Source organism: Triticum urartu, chromosome 3A (genome assembly GCF_056163025.1).
Source record: "Triticum urartu cultivar PI428250 chromosome 3A, HENAU_Tu73, whole genome shotgun sequence".
Taxonomy (NCBI): Eukaryota; Viridiplantae; Streptophyta; class Magnoliopsida; order Poales; family Poaceae; genus Triticum; species Triticum urartu.
Window position 1 is genome coordinate 539,730,873 of NC_141875.1, and position 22,420 is coordinate 539,753,292.

The following is a 22,420-nucleotide window of genomic DNA, read 5'->3' on the forward strand; positions in this document are numbered from 1 at the left end:
CGACATTGCCAGGGCATTCGACTCAGTCTCGTGGCCATTTCTTCTCCAGATCCTCAGCCATCTTGGCTTTGATCCGCGCTGGCGTGAGTGGATCTCCATCCTCCTCGCTACGGCTTCGACTCGAGTGGCTTTGGTATCCATGCTTGTGAATGGCGTGCCAGGGCACCCTATTTCCCATGCCAGGGGCCTTCGGCAAGGTGATCCGCTTTCTCCGATGTTGCTCACTCTCATCATCGACGTCCTAAACTCCTTGATTCTTCGTGCGGTCGAGAGAGGAATGCTTCGGCGTCTCACTCCCAGGCACATGGCTTCGAGTGTTTCCCTCTATGCCGAAAATGGTAATTTTGATAGTACCCTGGTTTTTGTTTCTCTGAGCAAGTTAGTGAGGCACGTCCTGTCACAGTATCTCATGAGTTATCCTCAGCCTGGCCCTAGATATCGTGATGCCGTGTATTTGAGTCACCTAAGTTCGGTGAGACATCATAATACTTCCTCCTGTTCACCCTGTAGGTCTAACCACACAATGCACACAGGCCAATAGAACACAAGGCTAATCTAACACTTAACAGGTATGAGCCTATGTTGCCCCTATTAGACGAGGTGATCCCACTGCCCTACATTCTATGTCTTATTTCAACCAACGGTCATTCTCTACCAGCATTAAAATCATGGGCTAACATGGAAATAAAAAACATAGTAACTGGCACTGCAGCCTTGATGAGTTGATTCCAGTTGAATGTTATTTTTGTGAAAGACCATTCCTAAGAAATTTCTTATATTACAAAACGGAGGAGTGGAGATTCACCTGGCCTGTATGGCTGGGTGCAATGCCAAACCACCTGAGCTACACTTTTCTTATCTTCTGTCATCCATAAGTGCATTTTCCAAAGTTTTCTTGGTATGTTCATTCTTGTTTCCTTATTGTTGTTTTATACTCAAGTTAGCAGCATACCCCCGCTTTGACTTCAGCAGCTCTCCTTTTAGCTACTGTTCAGGATATCGGTAACTGGTACCATATCTGTCGGGGGCTGATAAGGGATTAATCGGCGAATCGGCCATTTAACTAAATATATCGGTAACCCATTTATCGGTAGGTTAACTAGGGCCATATTTATATATCCGAGGCTACATAGCAACATGCATTCTACTGAATGTCTAAATATGCAATCCTAGGCTACATAGCAACAAGGAAGAGTGTTACATTGATGTTCTGATGATGTCTAGATATACATAGAAGAGCAGCAGCAACAACAACACAGCAGCAATAATTGTACATCACTATCTAACATCAAAGGAGAGCAGCACAACAACAGTACTTTTTTTTGAGACAATCTTGCGAAGCTTTTATTTAACTCGTCACAATGTTTACAGGGACGAAAGATAGATCACCTGGGTTGCCTAGCCACACACAGCGGCCAACACCAAGTGAGAGAGCATGCTTTGCTAAATTGTGAGCCTTGACATTCGACCTCCTAAACTCATGGCTAAAAAAGCAATTAACAAAATTCTTCGAACGATCTACTATCTCCCTAATGATAGCTCCGTATACCGCTGCACTCGGCTGCCCAATATCATCGATGACCACTTTGCAGTCCGAGGCCACCGAGATCCTGTTTTCATACAAATCCTCTGCCAGAGCTAACGATTCCCGCACAGCCAGGGCTTCAAGCGTCGTAGGATCATCAATGCCATGAAAGGTAATCGTGGACGCACCCAGGAAAACTCCCTGGTGATCCCTGCACACCGCTGCCACCGACCCTACGGGTCTGGTTCTCATGAGCGCTGCATCAACATTGATCTTGCATGTTCCGTCTTTCGGTGGTACCCATTGGTTCAGACGAGGTTGAGCCACCCTATGCTGCCCTTGTGGTTTTGTTAGTACCTGGAGATCGTTGAGAAAAGAGACCACAAAAGCGTTTGTTGCATGTGGTGTTTGGTGCAGCCCTTCGTGAATCAGTTTCCTCCTTGAGCTCCATATTGCCCACAAAGTTACTCCAAGTCTGGTGAACTCGTCATGTGATAATGTGTCCTTCATCGTGAACAACCATGATTTAGCACTTGGGTTGACGCAAGTAGCCATTTGGCCGACCAAATTCTCCGGTGCTAGAGCCCATACGCTCCTTGACATGGTACAGTCGAGCAAGGCGTGTCTCCAGGAGTCCGCCGCCCCACATATCTGGCATGCTGGCGAGGTAGCCATGTTGCGGTGGTGTAGTATATCATATGTGGGAATCGACTCCCTCGCCAACCGCCATAGGAACACACGGATTTCGGAACCTGGGTGTGCCAGAGAGACGTCCAGTTGCTGCTCTCCTCGAAGCTAGAAGGCCCCTCGGTACCATATAGCCAATTTTCACGGCATAGCTTGGTACATTGGATCATGCGATATGCCGAACAGACGGTGAACATACCTCTCTTCTCTCTACTCCATGCCCAAAAGTCATCCACTCTCCTTGTGCATAATGGGATCTTGAGTATGGCCTCGGCATCAATAGATATGAACACTGAACGGACCAAATCCTCCTTCCACGTGGCTGTAGTTTGATCTATGAGCTCATGCACGCGGGTAGGTGGATCTTGAATCAGAGAAACTATGGGCCTAGGGATACCATCCCTCGGAATCCAGTTATGTTCCCATATCATCGTGTCCTCTCCCGTAGCGATTCTCCTAATGATTCCTTGCTTCATTATGTCCCTTCCATCAATTATTGCACGCCAGATCTGCGAGGGGTGTGCACCCAGCTCGGCCTCCAAAATTCCCGTCTCAGGGAAGTATGCTGCCTTCAGAATCAAAGAGCTCAAAGTGTTAGGGTTATTCAGCACTCTCCACGCCTGTCTGGCAAGTAACGCGAGGTTAAACATCTCTAGGTCGCGGAAGCCCAGCCCTCCCATATATTTTGGCCTCGTCATGATCTCCCATGATACCTAGGCTGGTTTCCGTTTGCCTTGCTTGCTACCCCACCAGAACTTCCGTATGATGGATGTGATATTTTCACACAGGCCTCTCGGCAGGCGAAAGCAGGCCATAGAGTAAACTAGGATTGCCTGAGCAACGGATTTGATGAGCACTTCCTTTCTTGCTGAAGATAACAGCTTCTCCATCCACCCCTTGACCTTTTCCCACACACGGTCGCGAAGGTATTTAAAAGTGCCATTCTTTGAGTGCCCCACATCTGTTGGCATTCCCAAATATTCGTCACTCAAAGATTCTTTGTGGACTTGAACAACCAGCTTCACACTCTCCCGGGTTGCCTAAGGACACCCCCTGCTAAAGAATATAGTAGACTTATCATTATTCACTCTTTGACCCGAAGCACCACAATAAGCATTCAATAGGTTTGTCACCGCATCCGCTCCCTCAACACTGGCTTTGAAAAACAGCAGGCTGTCATCTGCAAACAAAAGGTGGTTTACAGCCGGAGCTGTTGGAGCCACCTTGATTCCTTCTAGCACTAATGACTGAGAACTGGATTTTAAAAGGCACGAAAGGCCCTCCGCTGCAATAAAAAACAAGGGGAGATAGGGTCTCCCTGTCTAATACCTCTGGAAGGTTTGAACTGGTCTAGTTTCTCTCTATTAAAAAGAACTGAGAAAGACACTGACGATACCATGTGCATCACTATATCAATCCATGCCTGTGCAAATCCCAGTTTGGCCATAATCGCCCTCAGATACTGCCACTCCAAACGATCATACGCTTTCATCATGTCAAGCTTCAGAGCGCATGTGCTGTTACTCTTTGCCCTAGACCTCTTCATGAAATGTAGACACTCGTAGGCACATATGATGTTGTCAGTAATTAGCCTGCCTGGGACAAAGGCTGACTGCTCCTCAGAGATGATGTCAGGCAGTATTTGTTTGAGTCTATTTGCCACGACCTTTGAAGCTATCTTATATAGGACGTTGCATAAGCTTATAGGTCTGAATTGAGAAAGGAGAGTTGGGTTTGTTACCTTTGGTATTAGCACCAATACCGTATCATTTATACTCTCCGCACTCTCCTCTCCTCTGACGATTCTAAGTACCGCCCTCGTGATCTCCTCGCCACACAAAGACCAATGCCTCTGATAACAATGAGTTGGAAAACCATCTGGACCCGGTGCTTTCGTCGGGAACATTTGGAATAGGGCCACTTTCACCTCGTCATTTGTATATGGCGCGCATAAGATATCATTCATGCCTGCTTTCACCTTAACCGGAACATGAGACATGACCTCGTCAAGCCCTGTCACACCCTCGGATGTGTATAAAGTTTGATAGAAATCGTTAACCATCTCTCTAAGATCTCCAGGGTCGTCAATTAGCACACCAAGCGAATTAGCCAGGGCTTTCACCATATTCTTCTTGCGCCTGATGCTAGCTCTGAGGTGAAAAAATCGCGTGTTCTTGTCCCAGGAGGCTAGCCACTCAATTCTCGACCTCTGTCGCCACATCAGTTCCTCCCTGTGATATAATTCGACCAGTTTGTCGTTGATTTTTATCTCCACATGTGAAGGTCCCGACCTCGCAGGATCGCCCCTAAGGCGTTCAAGTTCAAGTTTCAAAGCTCGGATCTCTTTCCGCACGCTACCAAAGGTGTCTTTGTTCCACTTTGACATGTCTGTAGCTAGAGCAGCCAGCTTGCGCTGAATCTCCTCCACAGTGTGGCCCGAGTGCTTTGAGCCCCACTTCTCTACGATTGTCTCCTGCCATTGTTCATGAGTTTCCCACATGGTCTCATACCTGAAACCCTTACGTCTAGTTGGCACGCTGGGCTCATTTATCTCCAGGAAAATTGGACAGTGGTCCGAAGTGGCCGCCGTCAGGTGGGACAGGCTAGCAAGGGGAAACTGAGCACTCCATTCTGCAGATCCAAGCGCCCTATCAAGTCTGACACGTGTGAAAGTGCCGCCCGCAACCTCCTTTTCGAAAGTCCAAAAACGGCCTTTGTACCCCAAGTCCATCAACATGCACACGTCAACGGCATCTCCAAAACCCTGGATCTGGTCATTACTCCGCTGCCCCACCCCTCGTGCTCATCCGGACGCAGAACTTCGTTAAAATCTCCAATACATAGCCATGGCAATGCGCTTTGACTGCTTATGTTTTTTAACACTGTCCAGGTTAGATGTCTCAACTGGGTTTGTGCTTCACCATACACACAAGTGAGTCGCCACGGATCTTTCCCAGGGTCGAGAATTGAGCAATCAATATGATACACAGAGTAACCAAGAATCTCCAGTTTTATTGGATTGTTCCAGAAAATACCAATGCCTCCACTCCTCCCTTGACTATCTATAGCAAAACTATTATCATATCCCAAGGTTCTAGCAAGTGCTTCTACCCTACCTCTTTCAATCTGAGTTTCTACAATACAGAGAATAGGGGGGGGGGGGGGGCAAACTTCTTCGCTAACTCGCGAAGCTCATTAACTGTCGCGGCGTTGCCCACCCCGCGACAGTTCCAGCACAGGGTATTCATTGCGCCCGGCGACCCTCTAGATCGGAGGACGCGATGTGTTCTCTTGAAACTTGACCGCTAGCGAGATTTTTGGAGCGTTCTCGGAGGCTGCAACAAACTTGGCCCGCTTGGGTTCCTGCTTGGAGTTTGAACTGACCTCCACGGGTGGTGCTAAGAGCATGAGTGCTGTATTTCCGGTCTTCACAGGGGCTGCAGGCGCCACCTGCGCCTGAGAGTTTGATGATTGGATCTTCTCCACCATGTCACCCTTGGTGCGCTTGCGGTTATCCTCCACTTCTGTCATCGCAGTGTCACGCTGCGTGCCCTCCTTCGAGTAATCCCCCGGTACTGTACTCCTTCCCCCTGACTGGCTAGTTCGCCCAGCGCCTCTTCCACGTCCTCCGCGGCCACCTCTTCCTGCTGATCGGTTCTGCCCCGGGCATGGACCAGCACCCCGGAACCATTATGCTCTAAGTTCCTTAAAAACTAGGGCCGACTTTGGATGTATGCCGTCCCCATGTTCCTTGAACTGGTGCCCCAGGTGGCCACACACGGCACACCAATCAGGAAGCCTCTCGTACTTGACCTTGAAAATTTGCCGCTCTTCCCTGTGCACCAGGCTCACTGCATTCTTCAAGGGCTTGAACACATTAATCTTGATTCTGACCCTATAGAAATTTCCCTCAAAGTCCTGCGACTTGGGTTTCGCATAGACAAACTCTCCTACCTTCCTGGCTAGGGCTTTTATGAGAGGGTAGAAACCATCAGGTAAATCATGCACCTGCATCCATAGCTCCAGAGTATCCAGCTTCACCAGCGAGGGTTTTGTGAAACCATCGTATTCAGCCATAATCACTGCATTGCCCTTGTAATTCCATGGTCCCTCTTGCATCGCCCTCTCCCAATCACCGAGACACGCAAATTGCATCGTATACAGATTTTCCTCCAAGGGCCGTATCTGAACTGGCTGCGCTAGATCCCAGGCAGCTCTCATCGTCTTGTAGAAGCCATATTGGCTGTACTTCTCCGTGTGGACGCGCGCTATGGCCATCCATCTAGTCGTCTCTGGCGGCAGCGGATCCTCTTGATCCACTACCACATCGTCCATGTCCTCCTCCTGGAGTCCAAGCTCGCTCATGAGCGCCTCCAGGTCCTTCGCCTTGGAACTCGAAGCCGATTCCGCCATGGTTGCCCTAACCCAAGAAGTTTCGATCGGGTGTTGTTGCCAAACCCTAGCCTTACCCCAGACCGAAGGAGCGTGTACCAAGACCGGGCCGCACTGCTCGAGTGCGCCGTGATCAGTCCGAGCACAGCCCTACGGCGAAGACGGGGGGAGGGTAGCCGGAACCCTACGGGGCGATCCAATCGCCGCCGAGGGTAGAAGAAACCCTAACGAGAGGGAATCGCTTGCTTTGATAGAAAAATCGCACAGCAACAGTACTACTTGTACATTCTTGGCATAGGAGAGTGGTTTTGGGCCAAAATATGCTGCCCAGTTAATCGGCCCAGACGATAATTCGGCCTGACAACCGATAAATCGGCTTGTCAGACCGATTAACTGGGCTTCCCAGTTAATGGGCCGATAGGCCTTTCTCATATCGGAGGGGGGCCGAATAGCAGTTAACTGCAGTTAATCGGCCGATATTTGTAACAATGCTTTTAGCTAACTTCCTATCTTAGTATCCTGCTTTCATTAATATAGAGAAAAAGAAATCATTGCTTGCTTAATTCTCTGTTTGCGTGCAGGCGTAAATTTGGTCTTTGTTGTTTACATAACATATTGTCAAATCTCGCTGGTAAAGTCTTACAAGAAACAGTGGGTTTGACATGATGATGCCTGTTTGTCGTCATTTTGTTTCTAGTGCAATGCTACATTCCTATACATATATTGAGCACACATTCTATTATAGGCTTCAGATTCAAGCGAAGAGACTCTTGCAGCTGTTGCTGGAATGTTCAGTAGTAAAGCTAAAGGTACCTTCTACAATGTTCAAATTCCGTTGATAGTTTACTAACTCTGTTATCTTCATTTGTTTACTCAAATTGCTGAAAATACGAATAAAATGAAACTGATATGATTTACAGGGATTGAGTGGAGCATGGATACCGATGCATCAAATGCTGCTGTTTTGGTTGCTAGCGAAGCACATACCATCACTCTTGCCCTTGAAGGCCTCTTAGGTGTAGTTTTCACCATTGCTACTTTGACAGACGAGGCTCTAGATGCTGGTGAGGTAAGACCGTAAGAAAGAAAGAATTATTTAGAAGAATTTGGGAAGGTAAATTTAATAAATGTTTTTTTTGCCTTTTAGCTTGAATCACCAAGATGTGAAGTGGATCGTCTGGTATGTAGTGGACAATCAGCTCTTCTTTGTGTCGCCATGGTCAATTCAACATGGTTAACCATCCTGGACTCCCTTTCACTTATTTTAATGAGGTGAGGTCCATATTCAAACTTACATTTTTCTTGTACTTGAGGTCGTTTTCTCGTTTTCCTATGCTTTGCTCATGGGAATCAAATTAATAGGTCACAGGGAGAAGCTATAATATTAGAAATACTGAAAGGATACCAGGCATTTACTCAGGTGACCATAATAGTCTGTTTGTTTTACCTATTGCTTTGGAGAAAAACCCTGTTTTAGTGATCTTATAGCATGACACCCACTTGCTATGGCTTTTAATGGGATGCTGATGTTTGTTGTTTCTGTTTTATCCTTTCTAGCCCCACTGTCTGTTGTAGTCCTTTCCACAGAATTATACCAATTACCTTTTCTTCACCATGATAATATGGCATACAAACTCTTGCAGGCCTGTGGAGTGCTCCGTGCTATAGAGCCATTAAACTCTTTTCTAGCATCGCTTTGCAAGTTTACAATCAATAACCCAAATGAAGGAGAGAAGAGAAGGTATGCCACTGGCATCTTGTTTGTTAGAATAATACCACACTTCTCTACGGGGAGCTCCTCTTAAGTCTGTCTTGCATTTTGAATACATGATGTCTTTTTCAGTATAATGGGCTTAGTTACTATATACGCATGTCTAAGTGATTGTGGTTTGTGGTCATAATACTTGTTCACCTGATGGGTTCCAGCCATGTCACCTGCTGATCATTAACTTCAGGGTCTATATAAAGTTTTTTTTTTGAGAAAACGCAAAAGGCTTGCGTTTCTTTGTATTGAAAAGATAGAGTTTGTTACAGCCTCCTAGGAGGAATGATTACAGGCATGAATCAGTGGACGTCCCAGGTTTGAGGGAGGATGGCGCGCAGGCCACGGGCTCCAGCCGTTGCCCAGAGTTTGGCTTCGTCTTTGATCTGTGCGTTGGTCGATGGGGTTGCGCCGTTGAACACGCAGTCGTTGCGATGCTTCAGGTCATCCAAGGGATCAGCAGGGTTGCGGTGGTAAGGCCTTTTTGCATGGGTTTCGGTGTGTTTCGCCGCGCCGAGCACCACTACTCTGATAGGGATCCCTCGGTGGAGGGCACGCTACATGTCAAGCGCAGCCAGGACAATATCTCGTGCCATACTTGCTTGGTGAAGGGGCATTCCAGGATCAGGTGCTGGATTGATTCAGGCGCTTGGTCGCAAAGCGGGCAGCGAGGAGGGTGCGGCAGTCCGCGACGAGCAAGGCGGTCGGCCGTCCAGCAACGTCCCAGCTGGGCAAGCCAGTGGAAGAATTTCACTCGCGGGGGCGCAGCTTCCAAGCAGGGCAAGAGGTCGAGCCATGGAAGGTGGCGAGGTAGGCGGACTGGGCTGTGTAGGTACCTGCCGCGTTCCACTTCCAATGCAGGCGATCCGGCTCGGCAGTGAGTGTGATGTGCTCGATCGCATGCCAAGTAAGCAGGTATTGGCCGATCTCGCGGATCCCAAGGGTGCCCTGTATGTCCGATGCCCATTGGTGCGCATGCAGTCCGTCTGCCACCGTCCTGCTCTTGCGGCGGTGTTTGGGGATGAGGGCGTGTAGCTGTGGCGCTAGTTCTGAGATGGCGCGCCCGTTGAGCCAACGGTCTTCCTAGAACAGCGCACGCTGGCTGTCGCCGAGGATCATGGTGGTGGACGCGAAGAAGGCGCGCTCCGCAGCTATGAATTGGAGGTCGAGGCCAGACCATGCCCTGTTGTCGTCCGTGCGGGCGAACCAAAGCCATCTTGTGCGCAAGGCCAAGCCCGTGCGCTCCAGGTCGTGCACCCCGAGCCCCCCAAGCTGGGTCGGGCGGCAGACGCGTTGCCAGTTGACATGACAGTTGCCGCCGTGCGCCTCGGTGCGGCCAGACCAGAGGATTCCTTGCTGGACCAAGCGCTGCTTATGCTGATCCCAAAGCGAGCTGACGCAGCCGGGCTGGGGGATTACAGGCCCATTAGCCTAATTCATCTCGTCACGAAGATCTTCGCAAAGGTGCTCTCCCTTCGACTAGCGCCCAAGTTGAACGAGCTAGTCAGCCCCATCCAGAACGCTTTCATCCCGGGACGAAGCCTTCATGACAATTTCGTGCTTGTCCGGCAATCGGCGCGCCTTCTTCATCAGCTGGGTGCCCCGCACATCCTCCTGAAGCTGGATCTTGCACGGGCATTTGACTCCGTGTCATGGCCGTTCCTGTTCGAGGTCTTGCGCCAGTATGGCTTCAGCGATCGCTTCCTCGGTTGGATTGCCACTCTCCTGTCGTCGGCAAGCACAAGGGTTCTCCTCAACGGCGTGCCGGGACCCGCGATCTGGCACTGCTGCGGGCTTCGTCAAGGCGGCCATGTGTCACCACAGCTCTTCGTGCTTGCCGTCGACACATTGGGGCGCCTCTTTCGTCGCGCGGTCGAGCTCAGAGTCCTGCAGCAACTGCACCCTCGCCGCGCGATCCCCGCCCTCTCGCTATACGCGGACGATGTCATACTCTTCTGCCACCCCACGACGCACGACACACTCACCGTCCGAGAAATCCTGCAGCTATTTGGCCGGGCGTCAGGCCTTCGGGTCAACTTCCTGAAGAGCACGGCTACGATGATCAGACATGGCTGCCCCGGCCATCGCCAACCTTGGCTGCCCTATCGCGGCGCTGCCCATCACCTACCTGGGGATCCCACTCACCCTTGGACGCCCATCCGCTGCACAGCTGCAACCCCTCGTCAACAAGACCGCTGGCAAGCTCCCCACCTGGAAGGCGCACCTCATGAACAAGGCTGGACGCCTTGCCTTTGTGAAATCGGTGCTGAGCGCGATCCCCATTCACCAACTTCTGGTGCTCGCGCTGCCGAAAAAGATCTATATAAAGTATTTAAAAAGAGTTTCCTTTCTTTGGGTTTGCCCCTAAACCCAATGTCGCTTGTTCTATTTTGACTTGCTCCCTTGCCATGAGCGAATGGGAATGGATCAGAGGCTGGTGGGATTGACATGATACGGTACGATTCACTATACAGCTGCTGATGAGCTCCAGGCCAATAATCTGAAGCACATGGAATTTATCCTAGGAAGGAAAGACAATTCCAAATTTATTTTGTCTACTATGAATCTCATGGAGTTAGATCCTGGCTTTGGATGATTGCTGATTATGTTAATGTGTCAATTTGAAATCTAAACTTTGCCATTTAAGTGTTGGGCCAGCACATTTATTATCATTTTAATATTTATGTGATAAATTTGTTTACACTAGTGCTTGAGCTGTCTATAAAACAAAGCCATAAAGTTTTGCATTAACCTTGTGCGCTTCTTCTCTTTTTATACCTGTTAGTGGTATCTTGCTCTCTCCTGGATCAAAGAAGCCAGAAACTTCAATGGATCAGCGTGACAGTATTATTTTGACACCAAAAAATGTGCAGGTAACGGGCGAGATTTTCAGCTATGTTGTTTCCATTGCCTGCTCAATTTGTATTACATATCTATAGTTGGTATTTTTTTAATCCAGGCATTGCGGACACTTTTTAATGTGGCACATCGATTACACAATGTCCTGGGCCCCTCCTGGGTTTTGGTAAGTAGAGAATAAGATTAACTAGCTTTAGTTACTGTGATATTATATATCTGATTCTTTAAAACTTTTAAGGTCCTGGAGACTCTTGCAGCACTTGATAGAACTATTCATTCTCCGCATGCTTCAACCCAGGTTGTACAGTGTGAAGTTGTTAAATTCTTGTACTATCAACATTCTCATAGGTCTTTAACTTTTCTGAAGTGGTGCAACAAATTTTACTGACAGGAAGTATCGGCTTCTGTTTCAAGACTCTCAAGAGATACATCTGGACAGTACAGTGACTTCCATATTCTCTCTTCTTTAAATTCTCAGGTCAGGAGGCAAACATGATATTATAGTTAGTTTTTCTTTTGGGTCATAATGTTTCTTTTTTGCTGTTTTCATCTCTTAACTATATTTTGCATTCATTGAATGCCATTTTGTTTCTTTGTGGATGTAGTTGTTTGAAAGTTCAGCCTTGATGAATGTAGCTGCAGTCAAGTCACTTTTATCTGCATTGCATCAATTGTCAAGTCAGCACATATCAGGAAATTCTCAATTATCAGGCCAGCAGATTGGGAGCATTGCATTTTCAGTGGAGCGCATGACATCGATACTTATCAATAATCTGCATCGTGGGTGCTTTCCTTCTTGAAGCATGGATATGTTCTTTTCATACAAAATGCCTATTGAAATCAGTGATGATCTTAATGTTCTGTGCTAGAAGTACTCAAATAGATATACCCCCTCCATTCCAAAATATAAGGTGTATTAGTTTTTTCAAAAGTCAAATATGTACATGTTTGACCAAGTTTTTAGGAAAATATATCAACATCTACAGTACCAAATTTGTATCATTAGATCCATCACTAAAAGTATTTTCATATTTTATTTATTTTGTATTGTATATGTTGATATTTTATTCTATAATCTTGGTCAAACACACACAAGTTTGACTACACGAAAATCGATACACCTTATATTCTGGAACAGAAGGAATATTTGGTAAAACAAAATAATAATTTGTGACGGATCAAGTATAGACACAAGAAGATTCATTTGCATAATAAAACAACAATGTTTGCTATTTTCTGCTCTATTTTCACATAATGAACACAATTTGCAACTTGTGTCATTTTTGTAGATGTGTGAACACTCGTCTTGCAGGTCCGTAGTAGGCTATTGTGTATTAAATATATATCATCTCGTATCCATGCCGATAGATCACATTAAATTATTATCCTTGTTTTGTGAGCGAGCATGTTCTGACATGAAATATGGCATAACAATTTACCAGTGCGTGAAATGATTATGTGGAAGAATGAGCTTTGAGTTATAGATGTGAGAGCTTTCTAAGGGCTTAACAACAATGCACTGAACTTAATCTTAAACTTTAACTCGATAGTTACAACTGAATGTGCAGTATAGTTAGGATATAAAGGTTATTGATTCCATAGTACTGTGTCTTCATTGTTTCTTACATTTACTTGTTTCATCATGTTACAGGAGTTGAATCAATATGGGATCAAATTGCTGCACACCATCTTGAGGTAGCAGTGCATATTTTTGTATTGACTGTTAGCTTTATTATTGTCATTTGTAATGCCACGATGATCTTGATGATGGCAACAAATTGCAGCTTGCCAATTGCTCCAACCCACAATTACGTAATATGGCGCTTGATTCGTTAGATCATTCAATTTGCTCTGTAGTGGGTTCTGAAAAGTTTCAGGGAATCAGTTCAGCACCTCATCCTTCGAAAGAGTACCAAGTAAGAGCGCAAAAATTTACCTTATTCATCTTCTGTGATTTTTTCTGACATTTTGAATTCGGTGCTTGCTAGTTGGTCGAAGAAAGTGAAACACGATCATTCGAGTATGCAGTTTTATCTCCACTGGTGATCCTTTATTCATCTAACAAGAATATTGATGTACAAATGGGTGCACTGAAAATTCTTTTGCATGTTCTTGAGGTACTTACTTTGTTCTGTATGTCTTCCATTTGGTACATCATACAATATACTTCTTACTCGTACTGTTTCAGAGACATGGTGAAAAGCTGTCCTATAGCTGGCCCAGCATTCTTCATATGTTGAGGTGTTACTGCAGTTCATGCTTGATTTGTTTTCTATTTTGTATTTGTTACCTGTAGTTCCTTACGTCCATTTTTTCTAGGGCTGTTGCCGATGCATCTGAAAAAGACGTCATCTCCTTAGGTTTCCAGGTAAATTCCAAATCACGGTCTTTATGTTTGGCTTGACATGGTAGTTTAATCGAAAGTTTGTAGCCCACTTCGGAGCCTGTACTATTGACCTTTAACACCAGATTATGGATAATGTTCACTTCTAAAATGGAGAACGAGCCAACAAAATATATATGTTTTTTTAGTTATGCGAATAATCAGTTTGGTAGTCTCAACAGTCACTTTTTTTTTACAGAGTGTACGTGTAATCATGAATGAAGGACTGGCGACAATACCTGTACAATGTCTTGATGAGTAAGTCTTGAATTCGCTGTGCTACCAGAAACTACAAGATCTCCATTATTATGTATAAGAAAAATCTCTTTTTGATAGCTGGTCGGGCACCAGCTCTTAAGGGCCTGTTTGGATGGGTGCCCACGGCTGCCCTGCCAATTTTTTGGCGTTGACCAATGGGGTGGACACGCGTTTGGATCACAGCAAAAAATTTGGATCCTAACCAACTTTTTGGTCACCTGCGCAATCTGCACCTGATTCCACGCCCGCGTGGTGGTGAAATCCTGGTGGCAGATTCGCTCGCCAAAAAATTGGCACAACATCATTTTGATAGGGTTCCTATGGGCACCAACCAAACAGGCCCTAAGTCATTCACAGAAGTTACAAACAATAAATGCACTAAGTCAATAATCCTTGTTTTTTACCAGGAGATTTATTGCATACAAAATTTATGATGCCTGAGCTGTAAAGTTAATGATGCTCATAAAATTGAGCATGGACATGCAAAGTTCATGAGTTGTTTATAGTATCTGCTTCAGTGTTTTCTGATTCTTTTATGCCAACAAATGCAGATGCATTTTGGTTACTGGGGCGTATGGTGCCCAGAAAACTGACATAAACATAAGTTTGACAGCAGCTGGTCTTTTGTGGACTGCGACCGATTTTATTGTGAAGGGGTTAAGTGGAAGGTCTGTTCAGAAAGCTAATCACTTGAATGAAGGTACATGGGCACTTCAGATAACATTACCATTCCTTTTGATTTTCTATACTTCATACATGCTCTCATTGCAGAGGTTCAGTTGGGTGTATCAATGGAAGAGGGAGATATACCAACCAGTGAGGAAGGCGTCAAGAGAAATCCCTTGCAACAACTGGTTGATTACAATAAGCTGTTCTTTTCAGTTTTTTCTGTCCTTCAAAAATTAGGTGCAGATGACCGTCCTGAGGTATGTCTTTTCAACATGCCATTCGTTCTGTGCATGGCCATTCATGATTTGCTCAACATCTTCTGAGTAGCTTATTGGTGATTCCGTGGCACAATTGATAATTCTTTGACATGTACAGCCCAGCATAATTTATACAATTTTTTTTATTCCAAGGTTCGGAATTCAGCAGTTCGGACTCTGTTTCAAACTCTCTGCACCCATGGTCAAAAACTTTCTCTAAGTATGTGGGAGGATTGCCTGTGGATATATGTTTTCCCAATGCTAGAACATGTTTCCCACTTGGTAAGTAATGTAGCAACGCATGTTTTGATCTTTCCCTTGAATCTTCTTCACGTATAATTAGCCCCTAATTTTTATATTATTTTTCAGGCATCTACCTCTTCTAAAGATGAGTGGCATGGGAAGGAATTAGGAACTCGTGCAGGGAAAGCTGTTCATATGCTTATCCATCACAGGTTTTCAGTCTTTGAAAGCACTGTAATCAGATTATATTTGTTCGATATGATTTTTTTGTTTAAAGTAAAAAAGCCACCTCTGTTATTTGGTTAACTCCATTATCTTTGGGTCGCCCCACAAATTGGAAGTTAAGTTGGTCATTGAACCTACTTCCATCTTAATCCTGTAGGCTAACTTGTTTTGATTTTAGCGCATGTGCACGTCTGCTCGTTGTAGGAAAATAGTGAAGTTTCCACAATCCAAAAAGCAAAAAAAAAAAAAAAAAAACTTCGTGCACGCACGTTCATGTACTCTGATTAACTACGCCCACCTTGTTTATCTTAAGAACTGAACCTGAATGGATGTGAATTAATACCGTTGCTCTTACCACTAAGCCACATGCCCATTCGTGTTTAGTCTTACTCATTCTGGCATCAAACAGCGTTGAGTTCCTTGTGAGCTTTCATGTTTCTTGGTAATTTCCCTTGTTCTGCCCTTTTATTTATCTGATGGATTGTTCTTTTGCTTATCCAGTCGAAATACAGCGCAAAAACAATGGGATGAAACTATTGTTCTTTTATTAGGTGGTATAGCACGGCTTTTACGATCATTTTTCCCTCTCCTCCAGCAATTGAGCAAATTTTCTTCCGGTCAGTTTTCTGTAGTGGCCATTATGCTTATGTTGCATACCAGTTAGTAAATTACCAATAACTGTTATTGACATACTGTGCTTAAAATTTTTGCAGGTTGGGCAATTTTGCTTGCGTTTCTAAAAAATAGCATCTTAAATGGTAGCAAGGAGGTAGCTCTTGCAGCTATTAATTGTTTGCAGACATTTGTTAGTTCAAACTGTCCGAAGGTTCTCTCTCTCTCCCTCTCTCTCCCTCTCTCTCTCAGATAGCTTAGTACAGTTTGTAAGCTAAATTGAATTGTTGAGCTGTCATTATTTGCCTGTTCAAATTATTTGTGATGGTGAAAGCTTAATGTTGTATTTTTCTTTATGGGAACAACCGAGTGTGCTACCTACTGTTCTCATGATTTGAACACTGTTATGACATGATCTCGCCTTTGCTATCCCCTTACCCCCTCTAAATTTATACAGAGTTTTAAACATGTTCTCACATTTGCTATCTCCTTACCCCCTCTAAATTTATAGTTCTAAACATGGTATCGTATATGTCATCTCATGATATAATAGGAAATATAGAAGTCAAATTAATGAAAGCACTAACAAAAGATGATTCGAGTCTGTATTGTCGATAACAACTTTGTTCGTGAAGCAAATAAATCTGTTATTTCTGGACCAAACTAAGTCAAACTGGAACTGTTTGACCAGTGACTGGATAAATGGAGTAATTGGCATTTTAGATAAGTTGTGTAATTGTGGATGTGTTTACCATCTTGGCAATGGAAGCTGTGAGCGGAATGTAATCACCTGATGACTGCTATTACGACTTATGAACTGCAGTGGCTGTTTATGTTTTTTGTTGCATCTGAAAGAAACAAATCAGATGTTTTCACAGCTATGCGGGGGCAGTGTAACTTTAAGGAGCCTACTTGTTCTTCAAAGATTTAAATATTTTATCTGCACTTCCCTATTAAAGGACTTGATTTACACTTTCACAGTGGTATAAATGTCATGTCTTGGACTTGTCACCTTCTTTTATTTTTTCTGCTAAAAACAAGAGTACATGTTTTAAAATCATCACATATGCATGTTTGATGTATAATTAATAAAAATTTCAGGGCAATCTAGAATCCTCCTTTGTCCAATCCGTTCTTGATATTTACGAACTTGTTCTTCAAACTTCACCAAACTATAAGAGTGACTCAGCTGATAAGGTGAAGCAAGAGGTCCTTCGTGGTCTTGGTAAATTTCTGGACTTCGTAGTTTGTGTTGATAAGTTCCATGTGTTGCAATGAGCTACTAATCATGTTGCGTTCATGCAGGAGATCTTTATGTTCAAGCGCAATCTCTATTTAATGATGACATGTATCTAAGGCTCATGGCTGTTATGCATCTAATGATTAAGAGTTCCATGAATTCTTCAGATTATGACAGTGAATTGGTATGCTCGTGAACTCCAATTTTCTTAGTATTGTTTGCTACACTGTGGAGTTAAACGTAGAATTCTAGAAATGTCCTGTGTAAACTGTAAAGTATGTGGATATTTTCCCTGGTTAGCCATGCACAGTGGGGAGCGGGTTATGTTTGCGTTTGTAGAAAGGTAAAATGTGGGCATGATGAGTAGGACTTACACAACCATTCGGAACTGGCTTTTCCCCACTGTTTGAGGTCCAACCAGCCTGCCATTGGAATGTTTAGTGGTGTGTTACTGCCGTCTGCAAGTTGCTCGGCTTACAACCATTTTTGACGAGTTCCAAATGTTTTGACTGGGAACAACTAGTTTAATGTTCCCTTTCCGAAACTAACAGTGGCCCACAACAAACCTTTCTCTTGTTTTTATACCCTGGGTAGGATAATACACCATGAAAGAAGCTTTAGTCTCTGTTTTGTCTTTTAGATAGTCCCAGAAGGTGCCTTTTATTCCATGGTTCTTTAATTTTACTCTTCTTATGATTGACAGAAATACATGCTGTTCTCAAAAAATAAATAAATTCTGTGGTACTTCTTTTGTGACAACCACAAAAAAAATTCTTTAATCTTCATTTCCCTCAAATGTACTCTTGGAATTTTTTTTTAATTCCATGTTCCTACCTTGACAACTTCCATGCTGTAGAACAGGATGTATTGAACTTCATAACTCACTTAGCCTTTTATGCTTTAGGGTAGCATCCCTGCTGTGCAGCGTGGTATCTTAGAAATTATTCCTATGCTACGCCCAACAACTATGTTATCATCAATGTGGTCGCCCCTCCTGCTTGAGCTGCTATGCTATCTTAATGGAGAAGAAAGCCCCCTGCACAGGAATAGTAAAGAAATACGTGAACAGAATTCTGATGCACTGGCCAATGGCACAAAACGTGCTTCTGGTAAGACATGTTATCATATCTTACATACATGTTTGTGTAATTTAGGAAATATGATATCTTGAGCAATTTGTGTGTAATTTATCATGGCTACAGTTGAACGAGGCCATATCAATGGCAGTGGCACAAAAGGGGATACTGTGGTGGGCTGTGGCTGGGGCATTCTATTTATAGAAAAGCTTGTGCCAATCATGGTCAACCTTTTCCTGGAGGCTCCACCAAATGAAAGGTGTAGTGCCTCACCACAAGTTATTCAAGGTGTTGGAAGGTAAATTGCCTTAGCTTTACAGCCTTACAGTCCCTAGCAAAGCTTTGGGGGTAATAGTTATGTGGTAAACCTGTGCATCTGGAATTCCTTAGCTTTTCATGTGGTAAACATAACTTGTATCGGTTGTAGTTATAAAGATACAATGCAAAAGTAAGAATATTTTTCCCCAGTGAAGATCATGTGCTTACTCCAGAGTGTTCATACTAATTACAAAGTCATGGAAGGTTAATTTGGAACCATCTAGATAATGAGCCTATGAAATTAGATTGTGAAGCAGCACAGGGCTGTCGAGGAGCAACTTCAACATGTTGTGCTAGATATTGCTCTAGAGGCAGAGATAGGCTCATATGGCAGCAGGAGTTCAATCCAGAAGCTCCTAGAACACAAAATCTATGCCAAGATCTTAGATAAGAACGCCAAGTTCTGTTAGTAGTGGGTACATAGTCTGAGTTATAAAACTAGAGGCGAGGACCTCTATTTATAGGCTTTGTGAAGCCTTCACATCTCAGCTTCTACTCATAACTAAAGACTCTAGAAAACATTACTTAAAGGACATCTCAGCTTCTAACCCATAGTTAGAAGACTCTAGAGAAGATTACTTAAAAGTTTAAGAAATCAAAATTGACTTTTTTTTTCTTTACCTTTCTCCTATTGCCCCTCATCAGATTGTTTATTTACTCCTTACTCTGGAAATTGTTAACGCAGGTGCATGAACACAAGGAGAGACAATCCCAGGGGTACCCTTTGGAGGGTTTCTGCTGAATGCTTCAATCATGTTGTGACAGATGAGGTGAGGCAGGAAAATGCTGAATGTGGAAGTGACATGAATTCATATAGACTTTCTAGAGCTCGCTTCTGGAAGGAGGTTGCAGATGTATACGAAACCTTTCTTGTTGGATCTTGTGGCCGTGTGTTGTCTTCAGATGTTCCTTCAGCTGACTCTGCTACAGCTGATGAGAGCCTTGAGATGACTGTCCTTGCTGTTTTTGGAGACAGTGTTCTGAAATTGCAGAAGGAGGCTCCTGTTGAGGTTTGTTCATAAATAAGATTTATTTCTTTAGCTTCGCAGTTGTACATGAGAGATAATTAGTTGTGGCTTGTAAGGGTTCTAAAAAACCTGTCCTTGTAAATGCTCAATTGTGTCCATCTAACAGGTAGTTCAAATGTCTGTTCTCTTCCAGGTATTGCAAAGGCTTGTGAACTGTCTCGATCGTTGTGCATCACGAACAGGGTCCCTACCTATTCAAACTGTCGGTCTTCTACCATTGCACTGCAGCAGATTTTCTCTGGGCTGTTTGCAGATGATGTTTTCTTTATGCAGGTGCGGCATTTTTTTTCTATTTCATTTGCTTGCTTATACCAACTGCCAAAGTGAGAGTACACTTAGACACAATGTTAACTTGTTCCTATAATTGCAGTTGCATATCGAAGACAAGCTCACACCCTGCAGTATCAGAAACCAGCAAAGTTTCTATTTCCATTCTTACAAAGCGATGTGAGGTTATACTGGGTCAGTTTTTAGCTGATGAAAATGACTTAGGTATTTTTCAAAATCGATGATGATTTTATCTTGAGCTTCCTTTCATAGTAACGTTGTTGCATCACTAGTATATTAATTTTCTACAACAATGCCCCCAATTTTGTAATGATAATGTTATATTGTTGCAGGAGACCGTCCATTGCCTAGTGTGAGGATTGAAGAAACGGTTTGTGTCCTTCAAGAGCTTGCTAGGCTAATATTAGATATTGAGACAGCTAATGCTCTCAACATACCACTGTACCTGAAAGATGCTTTACGGGAAAACCAGTCCCATGGGAGGGCCCATTTGTTGTCGTTGCTTCCCACTTTCTCTGAGCTTGTCGTCTCAAGGTGAGAGAAGGGTTTTCTAGTCCTATAGAGTTACTTGGAAGTAATATAGAGCTAATGTTCCAGACAGTAAGAAATACCTAAATTAGGTAGATAGTGATTTGTGAAATTGTTAGCAAGTAATGCAAAGTTATGACCAAAGTTACCACTGGTAGTTGCTATACAGTTCACTAGTTGCTGTCAAAGAGTGTACAAAGATTGTAGCTGCAATTAAGTAATAAAAAGCTACCCAGGTAACATGTAGAATCGCTAGTAAATAATGTTGATCTATCTATCCCTGGCATAACTGAGAGGTCCAATAGCACTATAGTTTCCCGTACAATCGTTGATAGTCGCCAGTACATAACACAAGTCATTGATAGTTGCACAAATAACACAGCTGTGAGCTGGCACTGTAGAGCTGTGAGCAAATAATATCAGAGTTACTCTTTGGGGATACAAACTGACTAGCAAGTTACGTCACTGATTTAAGTAATAGCCGCTTTCTGACCACAAACTAGCTGTCAGCTGAGAAATAACTTGTTGTTCCATCTCCAGAATGTAAGAACTGAAATGTCGTGTAGATCACTGCAAGTGTCAATCTTGTAGACCCAGTTTGAATGATCATTTAAAGGTTAAAACTGAAATGGTCACAAAGTATTGGGCACTCCTTTGTTATGTGATTGCATTAGTCCTTCGAAAAAATCAGTAGATCAGTCTCTAAATTAATACGATGAACACAGTACGCAGCAATACTGATGTTCTAGAAAAAGGTGGCGACGTAGGACAATATCGTTTGACAATTCACGGAAAATACCCTCATGGGTGTTATCTTTCCCTAGCAGGAAAAATGTTGCCAACTTGCTATAACTATTTGGTTCTATTTACCGGTAATGAACTAATGGATAGCTGATAGTTGCTGTTAGTTGATCAACTCAACCAGAATTGTGTTCCTGAATTTTCCCATTAATATCAACAATTGTTTGTATAAAATAAGAATAAATGATTCCTGTGGACTATTGTTTTCTTAAATAATGTCTTTCATACAATACATGGTAAGTTGTAGAATATGCATAGTTCATAGGATTTAGGTAGGATCTCAGATTCTATGATTCAACCCAACCACATCATCCTATCAGAATATATCCTACTCAATCGAGAATCTCAATCCTCACAACCGTGGTCAACATGTAATCTTTATCTTAGCTTTGGGTTCATTTGAGCCATTATTTGTCTGCTTACTCTTTATATTTACACTGGCATTCTGTTGTCCCTGCATCAGAGAAGCCAGGGTTCGGGAGCTTGTTCAGGTGCTTCTCAGACTCATCTCCTCAGAGCTAGGACTGCAACGCCTGACGTAAAGATGAATGATGAACTCCGTTTTTATTCTTTTGCTGGACTGGAATGCTATATCTTCGTTAGTATTCCACCTCTTCATTTACATCCATGATCCTGTATATCCGTCATTACGGGCGAGAGGCGTTTGAGGAATCAGATCTATAAATGAATAGGGTTGTACATGTAACATTTTGTTTTCTGTTTCTGTAAACATTAGGTATATAGCCAATATTTTTCATGTTTGACGTAGCAGTAGTCAACCTCTAGTTGTGACAGTAACTTGTATTTTGAACTGTGGATTAAGGCTGTGATGGTGTTGATACAAAATAATGAACCGTCTACACTGATGAATGATCTGTAAGCACATTCGAGCCACTACAGTTGTATTTGTCACCTTGGCGTGTGATTTTCATTTTGCCAGAGGTTTTATCAGCTCTTGAAAAATGGTTACCGGATACATACTCCCTCGGTCCCAAAATAAGTGTCTTGACTTTAATGCAGCTTTGAAGTTGTACTAGAGTCCGAGACACTTTGTCCACTTATTTTGGGACAAAGGGAGTATATTATATGTATAAAATTTGCACGGATGTATAGTGTTAGCCTTGTTTGTTTGGGCCTTTGCTTCTGCTTTTGCAACTTTTTCACTTTGGCCAAAAAGCCGTAAAAGCTCCTAAATACTCCCTCCGTCCCAAAATAAGTGACTCGACTTTGTATTAACTTTAGTACAAAGTTAGTACAAACTTAAGTCAC

The 22,420-nt window shown here is 43.6% G+C and overlaps 1 protein-coding gene across 2 annotated transcripts in view; it reads left to right on the forward strand.

Moving 5' to 3' along the window:
* LOC125545001 (ARM repeat superfamily protein) overlaps window positions 1-22,102 on the forward strand; it is a 34,640-nt gene extending 12,538 nt beyond the window's left edge. For both annotated transcript variants that reach the window (XM_048708822.2, XM_048708824.2), the window contains 31 exons: window positions 7,350-7,413; window positions 7,525-7,673; window positions 7,752-7,876; window positions 7,967-8,024; window positions 8,248-8,345; window positions 11,152-11,239; window positions 11,326-11,391; window positions 11,464-11,523; window positions 11,617-11,703; window positions 11,831-12,005; window positions 12,877-12,920; window positions 13,010-13,141; window positions 13,214-13,342; window positions 13,414-13,466; window positions 13,545-13,593; window positions 13,808-13,866; window positions 14,418-14,566; window positions 14,638-14,792; window positions 14,946-15,074; window positions 15,162-15,247; window positions 15,762-15,877; window positions 15,974-16,086; window positions 16,974-17,097; window positions 17,178-17,296; window positions 18,017-18,221; window positions 18,315-18,486; window positions 19,192-19,516; window positions 19,668-19,807; window positions 19,905-20,026; window positions 20,155-20,356; window positions 21,615-22,102. In XM_048708822.2, the coding sequence (XP_048564779.1) occupies window positions 7,350-7,413; window positions 7,525-7,673; window positions 7,752-7,876; window positions 7,967-8,024; window positions 8,248-8,345; window positions 11,152-11,239; window positions 11,326-11,391; window positions 11,464-11,523; window positions 11,617-11,703; window positions 11,831-12,005; window positions 12,877-12,920; window positions 13,010-13,141; window positions 13,214-13,342; window positions 13,414-13,466; window positions 13,545-13,593; window positions 13,808-13,866; window positions 14,418-14,566; window positions 14,638-14,792; window positions 14,946-15,074; window positions 15,162-15,247; window positions 15,762-15,877; window positions 15,974-16,086; window positions 16,974-17,097; window positions 17,178-17,296; window positions 18,017-18,221; window positions 18,315-18,486; window positions 19,192-19,516; window positions 19,668-19,807; window positions 19,905-20,026; window positions 20,155-20,356; window positions 21,615-21,693 (3,672 nt within the window). In that variant the 3' untranslated portion in view covers window positions 21,694-22,102. The remainder of the gene's footprint in view (window positions 1-7,349; window positions 7,414-7,524; window positions 7,674-7,751; window positions 7,877-7,966; window positions 8,025-8,247; window positions 8,346-11,151; window positions 11,240-11,325; window positions 11,392-11,463; window positions 11,524-11,616; window positions 11,704-11,830; window positions 12,006-12,876; window positions 12,921-13,009; window positions 13,142-13,213; window positions 13,343-13,413; window positions 13,467-13,544; window positions 13,594-13,807; window positions 13,867-14,417; window positions 14,567-14,637; window positions 14,793-14,945; window positions 15,075-15,161; window positions 15,248-15,761; window positions 15,878-15,973; window positions 16,087-16,973; window positions 17,098-17,177; window positions 17,297-18,016; window positions 18,222-18,314; window positions 18,487-19,191; window positions 19,517-19,667; window positions 19,808-19,904; window positions 20,027-20,154; window positions 20,357-21,614) is intronic.
* The last annotated feature ends 318 nt before the right edge of the window (window positions 22,103-22,420 follow it).